This window comes from Mandrillus leucophaeus, unplaced genomic scaffold (genome assembly GCF_000951045.1).
Source record: "Mandrillus leucophaeus isolate KB7577 unplaced genomic scaffold, Mleu.le_1.0 Scaffold789, whole genome shotgun sequence".
Taxonomy (NCBI): domain Eukaryota; kingdom Metazoa; phylum Chordata; class Mammalia; order Primates; family Cercopithecidae; genus Mandrillus; species Mandrillus leucophaeus.
Window position 1 is genome coordinate 960,607 of NW_012108574.1, and position 9,250 is coordinate 969,856.

The 9,250-nt window shown below is 39.8% G+C and overlaps 1 protein-coding gene across 1 annotated transcript in view; it reads right to left on the reverse strand.

The window, feature by feature from the left end:
• The window catches only part of NEO1 (neogenin 1), a gene marked incomplete at its 5' end in the record, with an annotated part of 68,839 nt that extends 63,272 nt beyond the window's left edge, over window positions 1-5,567 (reverse strand). The window contains one exon of the mRNA XM_011967128.1: window positions 5,348-5,567. Coding sequence (XP_011822518.1) covers window positions 5,348-5,567 — 220 coding nt within the window. The remainder of the gene's footprint in view (window positions 1-5,347) is intronic.
• Window positions 5,568-9,250: the final 3,683 nt, after the last annotated feature.

Below are 9,250 nucleotides of genomic sequence, written 5' to 3' on the forward strand. Positions count from 1 at the left end.
TTTTTTTTTTTTTTTTTTTTGAGCGGAGTCTCACTCTGTCGCCCAGGCTGGAGTGGTGCAGCGGCACAATCTCGGCTCACTGCAAGCTCTGCCTCCCGGGTTCACGCCATTCTCCTGCCTTAGCCTCCCGAGTAGCTGGGACTTACAGGCACCCACCACCACGCCCGGCTAACTTTTTGTATTTTTAATAGAGATGGGGTTTCACCGTGTTGGCCAGGATGGTCTCGATCTCCTGACCTCATGATCCGCCCACCTCGGCCTCCCAAAGTGCTGGGATTACAGGTGTGAGCCAGGCGCCCGGCCTGGTCCTCACTTTCTTTATGTATTAAATGAAAAAATGAGACAGGGTGGGCAAACTTTTTCTTTAAGGGCCCGGTAGTAAATATTTATAGGGCAAGAGGCAAAATGGAAGATATTATATAGCTACCGATGTAATATTTCAAATGTAACTATTTAAAAATGTAAAAACTATTCTTAGCTCTGGGGCCATAAAAATAAATAACTGCTCCAATTTGGCACAGGGTCCATGGTTTGCTAACCCCTTGACTAGACTAACAGATCTCTAAAGCTTCAATCCATCTTTAAAGTGCTATAAATAGCAGGAATACCTTACTTTCCACTTCTCACTTAATGGTTAATATAGAAAAGTACTGCTTTTTTAAGAAAGATGAAATTTTCATAGCTGAAAAGGCAGAGAGGAAGGACCCTCTGAAATCTCTGGCAACTTAGGCACCCAAAAGAATTACAGCTCATGACCAAGGCATATGGTGCCACCTGGTGGCTAAACTTTCAAATGCAGGAAGTGGGTGAATTTGTAAATACAGGTGGTGGCATACATTCTCACATTTAATTGTTACCACACATCTGGGAAGCAAATATATTACCCTTGTTTTTTAGATAAGAAATTTAAGCTGATAAAGGTTAATAAGAAAGTTTTGTTTATATAACAATTAGCCAGGTTATAGTCTTATGACTTAAAAGAATTAACTTCTCCTTCATTGCCTCTATTGAGAAATCACAAAGTAATGAAGCAACAAAAAACTATTATGGTCTCTCAAATCTTCCTTTTAGATATTTCCCAAATTCGTCCTATCCACTTCAAGTCGCTGCTTTCACCTTCATCCAAGCCGACAACTAGCACATATCCAGGCTAACATAATTACTACCCGGTTTTGTCTCCCTGACTCTATTGTTTCTCTCCTTTAATCTTGGGTAGTGTTCCCAAAGTACTGTTTAGTAAAATCACAGTGTACAACTTTCTTAACAGTCTAAAATGGTCCCTTCTTATCTGATTATGTCCAAATTCTCACTGGCATTCCTGCATCTGGCTCCAAACGTCCACTTTACTCTAATCTCTTACTAATTTCTGCCAAAACCTTTGGGCCAGTTTGGCCAGCTTTCTTGCCTTTGCATCCTTCTCACAGCATACACACAGATGGCCTTACCGTGCACTTCCTCTTCCTTTACATACACTCGTCATGCCCACCTGCCTCTACCAATTCAACTTCTATATCTCTTCCAACTACAAATTCATTTACTAATCATTCCTGCTTACTCCAACCCATAATCTATCATAAAATTTAAATAGGTGAGTCTCATTAAAAACATTTAAATATAAAAGTACATATAGTTAAAAAAAAAAAGTCTCAGTTCTCTTTTGTCAAAACCTGTCCTGCCCTGAGAGCTGACTGTGGCACATATTGACACATATCTCACCAGACAGTCTCCATGCCAGGGTTTCTCACCCTTGGCACTACTGAGACATTGGGCAGGATAATTCTTTGTTGTGGGACTGTCCTCTGTGTGGCAGGATGTTCATTAGCATCCCTGGCCTCTACCCACTAGATGTCAGTAAGTACTTCCCTCATCCCAGCTATGACAACCAAAAAAAAAAAAAACCAAAACGCTGCCAGGCATTGCCAAATATCCCCTGACGGATGAAGGGATAAAACTGTCACTGGTTGAGGATCACTGCTTTACACATTTACATAGACATCAAAATATACACACAGGTCATTTAAAAAAACTGCTGCACCATACTTACGGGTATACATACAGTCATGTACCACTTAACAACGGGGACATGTTCTGACAAATGCATCACGTGATTTCATCATGTGAACATCACAGAATGCACTTATGCAAACCTTGATGGTATAGCTCAGACTATATCCCATACACCTAGGCTGTATAGGACAGCCTATTGCTCCCAGGCTACGAACCTGCACGTTACTGTACTGAATGTTACTGTATTGAACACTGTAGGCAATGGGAACACAATGGCAACTGTCTATGTGTCTAAACACAGAAAAGGTACAGTAAAAAGACAGTGGTATAATCTTATGGGATCACCATTGTATATGCAGTCTGTCTGACTGAAGCACTGTTATGTGACGCACGACTGTATATTATGTGACCATTCTTCTACCAGTGGATATTTACATAGTCTCCTTTTATAATCTTGCAAACAATGCTATAAATAAACGTGTTTGTATGAGGGCCCAATGCATACATATATCTGTATGTCTTACAGGACAGTTACCTAGAAGTGTGATGGAGGGCTATGTATATTTAAAATATGTTAAAATTCTGCCAAATCACCTTCCCTAGACTATTCTAATTTATACTGCCACCAATAACCTAGAGTGGTTTCCTCCTAGCTGTCAACTCATTGAACATTGGATATTATCAACTTAAAATTTTTGCTAGCTTTATAGATGAAAAATGATAACTTGGCCAGGCGCAGTGGCTCATGCCTGTAATTCCAGCACTCTGGGAGGCCGAGGTGGATCACCTAAGGTCAGGAGTCCAATACCAGCCTGGCCAACATGGTGAAACCCCGTCTCTACTAAAAATACAAAAATTAGCTGGGCGTGGTGGCAGGCACCTGTAATCCCAGCTACTTGGGAGGCTGAGGCAGGAGAATCGCTAGAACCCAAGAAGTGGAGGCTGCAGTGAGCCAAGATCGTGCCACTGCACTCCAGCCTGGGTGACCCAGTGAGACTTTGTCTCAAACAAACAAACAAACAAACAAAAAACCCTCATCATTTTGCTTCCAAGATTGCCTGTGATGGTGAAAACCTTTTTTTTTTTTTTTTTTTTTTAACTCTAATGGGCTTTCCAGTACTATGAATCATCTGCTTGTATTATCTGTCTCTTGGGATATCTTTTACTTATAATTTGTAACTTTATTACTGTTTCCTGTTATGGCTTCCCGATTTGCTGTCTCCCTTTAAAAGCCCTTTCCTGTTCTCCAAATGATAAAAATCATTTCTGCATTTTCTTCTAATATGTTTATAGATTTTAAAAATATTTATCTCTTAATCCATCTATAATTTAAGACAGAGATATAACTTTTATTTTTCCCACCAAATGGTTAATCAATCTCAACATGATTACTTGAATTATCTATTATTTCTCCACTGATTGAAATTAATGTATTTACTTAATAAATATTTACTGAGTGTTACTAAATGCCAGTGTTACTAAATGTTCCAGGTGCTGGAGAACACTATTGGACAAGACAGACAGAATAAATAAGCTAATAAAAGAGAAAATTTCAGAGAGTAATAAGTGCTCTCAAAAAAAAAAAAAAAAACCCAAAATAAAAAAGCGAAACAAAAAAATACCACACACATACCAAAAAATGGGTGATGTGACAGCAGTGGTGTTCTGGTGAATGTTTAACAACTGGCTCTGGTTTGTAGCATTTGTCACTGTAAATACTCCCACCATGCCCAATTTCAAGCTGCCAAGTCATGTCATTAGGTTGGCAAAATTTCCCGAGCATTTAACAATTAGCTTGGGAACAAGCTGGCTCTGATACCCCACTGTGTGACAGTCACCGAGGGGCTAAGTTTGGGTTGGTATTCAGGGAAGGCCTGAGGAGATGTCATCTAAGGATGACAGATAAGAAGCCAGATGTAATTAATGTGAGGAAAATGCATTTCTGGTAGAAGGCACAATAAGAGCAAAACACCTATTGTAGAAATAAAGTTTATTACACAGAATTACTAAATGGCTTCTTTCCTCTGTGACAGCTTATGAGATTTGCAATGAGATTTCAAAATCTATTGAAGATATTTTAATGGTGATATTGAAACTTGCTGTTCGGTGGGAATGTCTTACCTTTTTTATGTATAGAACTATGTTTTCCTACCCTTGTAAAACTCAAAACATACAGTACAGCATTCAGGTAACTCCATCTATTGGTCTTCAATTATGTCACTTAGACTTCTTGAGAGTATTAAAGAAAGGGTCCTGCACTTGCTGAACTTGCCAGTGTGGTATTAACTATAATATACATCAACTATAAGCATGCTAATGGAAATGTAAGCTTTAGCGGATGTGTTAGTGCTCCTACTAAAACAGATATCTTAGCTTTCTTATTCTGGTTGGAAGAGCACAGTGAAGGAATTTACTCAGCAATGTGTGAACAGTCAGCATGTGCCATGGTTCCTTCCAAAGAGTTTATAATCTGGTTGGGAAAACAGCACAAATACATGTAACATAATTGAAGAATAACAGCTTAAGGTAGTAAAAGATCACATATTACCACAATCAAGTGCCAATATTAGGGATACAAACACACGTACAAGGGAAACACTCTATGTGCTGAAAAGGTGGGGAAAGCTTTTTGAGAACTTAATGGGGCTTAACCTGGGCCAAGAAGGATTAACTGAATTTACCTTTAGCTTAGCAAGGGGCAAGGGGAAGTGACTGAAGAGAAAATACTGGAAAAAAAGGCTATCATGATTAGACTGGTTTCACTAGAAAGTCAGTTACATTGGGAAAAAAGGAAAAGCAAGTTGGACATATAAAGTGAAGCCAGCCTGTGGCATAAAGCAGCCTGGACATTATGGATCTTCTCCTCTGAGCAATGTGAGCTCCTGAGGGGGTGGAAATGAAGAGGAATGTAATGAAAATGCTATTTTAGGTAAAGTCATCACTAACTACTCTTGCTTCATCAAGGAGAACCCCTGGAGCTCCGCAACTCACACCACATAAGGGTGTGGCAAATATTCATTTAAGATTACTTTAATAAATTAAGTCTACCTTAATCTCTAGAATTTATACTGACTGAATCTTATGAAAAAAGGGCAGTCCTAGTTACATTTAAATACTTCCACCTCAATAGCTGTATCTGTCCTCTCCCTAAGTCATCCCAGAAAAGGAGAGACTACCAGGACTTTAGTCTGTTTGGGAGATTATTTAATGACCTAAAATTAGGGAGATGCATCTCTGTGATCTTATTTTCTGGACTAAAAATTAGTACAGATACCAAGAGCCAGGGTGAGCGTGACAAGGCTGCCGTGACCAAACTGGCTGCAGACACACAGGCACTTACCTAGCAATCCCTTCCTTGGTGTAGAACACAGAGTAGGTAAGGTTGTCTCCATGAGGATCTGATGCAGGTGTCCGCCACGTCAATTTGATGAAGCGGGTAGAGACCAGGGAGGCCACGACATCCCGAGGAGCTGAAGGCAATGGTCCCGTTGTGGCTGGTGCTAGATGGTCAGTAGTGGCACTGGTCAGTGAAGTGGGAGGTAATGTTGGGATGGCAACATCTTGTCATGTGCAAACATTGGGGAATATGAAGGGCAAACCACGACGGTTTTAAAAAAGAGAACAGAAAAAACAAAAAACAAAAAAGAAATAAACAAAACCACGATGGGAAATAAAATAAAATGAATGAACATAAAAAAGGCCATTAAACTGAAGGCTAACATGCAGGCCAGGGTAACTACTGAAAACTAATGGGCACTATTCAAAACACATCACTGGAGGGCAAGCAGACTTTCTGGCCACTATAATGGTTATGGGCAAGGGACAAGGAGGGTGACAGCTGAGAATAAAACATCTCACAGAGGGCACGGCAGTGCCCATGTAATTTTCTTAATCCTGAAAGCAGCATGCAACATCTGTCAAATTTTGCATAAAAGTCTCGCAAATGACTTCACTATTTTCTTCTACTTTAACATATGGAATAGTATGGATGACCCTAGCTGCACTCAGAGGCCCATGGCTGTCATGACTTCACTGCAGAGTTCCTTTGCGGGAGAATTGAGGGCCACATCTTCCACTTTCGTCTAATACTAACCCTGCACCTCTGTATTTGGTAATCCTGTGGGGAAAGGTTGATAAACTTCTTCATTATACTTTGCTGTTTTGTCAATTCATTTAGCTATGACAGTATAAAACCCTGAACCAAAAATTCCAAAGCCAAAAAAATGCAAGTCAGGTAGCTAATCTGTTTATTAAACTCTTCACTGCGAGTATACTGAAACGGCTTGCAGACCTCAGGGACTGGATCGGAGAAAGGAAGCAGCGGCAAGCCAAAGCTGCTAGTCAAAAGCCACTTTTGTATAGAGGTAGCCGTGGGTAACTTTATGACTTCCAAGGCAGCCCATTCTACTCATGGACAGTCCTGATTGTAGAAATGTATTCCTAATATTGAACCTAAAATCTCTTTTACTTTGGAGTCAGAGAGTACAAGTTTAATCTCACAGTTTTTAACTGAAAGAGTTCATCAGAATCATGTTCGAACCGTAAAGGGAAATTAGTAGGAGAGACGTAGAGAGGAAAACATGAAAACTGTGAACCTAGTTTTGAATGAAGTGGTGGAGCAACAACCTCCTGGAAATGTTTGTGAACTGTGAGAGTGTAATGTGATGCAGTCTAAATAAATATGCCACATGAAATAAATTATCTATCTCAGGGAATTGGCAAAGGAGGACCAACCTAAAATCTCTAGATAGGTGGAGAGGGAGAAGAGTAATCCAATAGCTACCACTTATATACCTTATATATGGCACTCTGGCTGTCCATACAGATCATTCAATCCTTACAGCAGCTCTAAAAAGTAGGTACAATCATTATCTCTAACTTATATGTAGAGACTGACACTGCTAAATCACTTGCCCTAGGTCACAGAGAATGAGTGGTGGAGTGGTATTAATAAAATCAACTTTGGTTTTCAGTTTAAAAGACCTCTGGATATAGCCAAGCGGAGTCTGAAAACGTGACTTCCAGTTCTCGTGCAAATCACACAAGAGAGCCTTGTTCTCTCTCCCTTTTTTCTCCTCCCTTGGTAGTGCTTTTAAGAGTGCAGACTGCCATAAGAATGTTAAGATTATGCAGTTTCAGCTCTGATGTTAAGTACACGCTTCACTAAATACTACAAAACATTAACCCTGAATGGTTGCTGAGGCCTTGTAGTACTGTACACATCAACAGATGCACTGCCTTAGAGGAAATAAATACCTCTCATTCACAGCTTTCAGAGTTTTTCTTTATATATTTTGTCAGTTTACTTACACAATAACCCTATGAGGTAGGCTGGAAATGATAGGATTAGATGCTGAGATAAAGGTTAGGAAGGAGTCAAAGACTTCCAAGTTACTAGCTTAGAAGACTGCGGAGCTGGAGGTGTCATTACTAGAGAAAGGAAATGTTAAGAGACAACAGACTGATAGGGAGATGATGAATAATTTGGTTTTGAATATGTTTTGTTTAACAATTCAACACCTATGAAATGAGATGCAAATGAAAATATGGATCTCTGATTATTGTAAAATTAAGTCATTAAAAACCCTTATTGGGAAATGATTCAAAAAGTAGCCTGAACAGTCTTGCTTTGCTGCCTCATTTGTGTGTTCATCTAGAAACACACTAAGCTGCCTCCAATTCTGACCCAGCTCATCAAACTTAATTCTTCTCAACTATCTACTGGCTAGAGGAGAGAGAGTTTGCTGGGTAAGAGGCAGCACAGCATACTGAAAAGAGCCCAGGATTTCGAGTACAAAGACCTATGTTCAAAACTTGACTCTTCTAATATGCGAGGTTGGGCAAGTCACTCTGATGTCAGTTTCCTTATCTGTAAATTAGGAATAATAATGCTCCCTACCTAAACCCCAAGCTGATATGACCCAGACAAATAGCAAACAAGAAAAGTGCCCGTGGAAGCTCTGCATACATGTTATTTACTATGACTAGCTTGAATAACGACATAAGGATTTCAGTAGGAAAGCAGCTGGGGAGGGAATGCAAGCAGGGAGGATGAGGGGATGGGAGTAATAAGTGATATAATAGAATCACTTAGATAGGGAAAACTCAATTACCCTACTGAACTTTCATAGCACAGATCTGTAACTCTTTAATGGCATCCAGCACGTCCTATTTCCATTTTTCATGTTTACATTGTATTACTTCCACTAATCTATAAGCTCCTTAAAGACAAAATACGTATCAGCTTCATCTTGGAATCACTGAACATGCCTCTGTATACTTTAGATAACCAAGTATATATTTATCGAATTAATAAATGGAAGGAAATTCAGGGAGAAATGAGTACAATGAAGACAATGTTTCTAGAATCTCATTACAAAAGGCAATATTTTAATCTCTGGTTGATACAAAGTGTATATAAATAACATTTATATAATGATATATCATTTGTAAAGCAAATATATTTTATTAGTTATACAGGAAATAAAAGTATAAACAATGCCTGATCATTGTAAATCATTCCTAATTAACCACGGGAAAAATCCATGCCCACTATGGTCCCAGTGTTCTATATCAACTTTCCCCAGGTTGATTCTATTGCTGCTGTTCCATATCCTAGCTGAGCAGGTAAGAGAAAGCAACTTATGTGATCACAGAGAATCAAAAAGGCAGTTAAGTTACACCAGCATCAATGGCAAGATGATGTAGATTGGGACTTTAGATTCCTGGCATGATGGTTTGAGACTGACAAATCCTCTTCCCCCAAAGCAACTATAAAGCGGAAAAAAACTGTCAAAAACTGGAAACTGACCAAAGACATATAACAAGCTGAGAAGCATCTGTTCATGAAAATTACCACACTTCACACACAAACAAGTGTCTGAACCATTCCCCCATAGCTCTGTTAGAGTGATTGTTCAACCAGGCTACAGCAGGCCCTACAAACCAGTGGCTTTGCTGCTGTTGCCAGAGAAGCTCATTTGATACCGAGTGTTGTCAATTAGAGGAGCAATCCTGGTGGCAAGTGAATAGGAAGGGCCAGTGTCCTGCTAGCCTGAGGTTGTATCTTACTGAGGTAAGCAACGGATGGTAGACTAGCCTAGCCATTGAACAAGGTATTCCATGAGGTGAGAAAGTGGTGAGAAGGCTTGATAACCTCTGCACACATCCTAGGTTGACTGAAGGCCATGTGTATGTGCCCTAGGGACTGCAGCAGGCCCGAGCCACTTACATACCCCTGGCA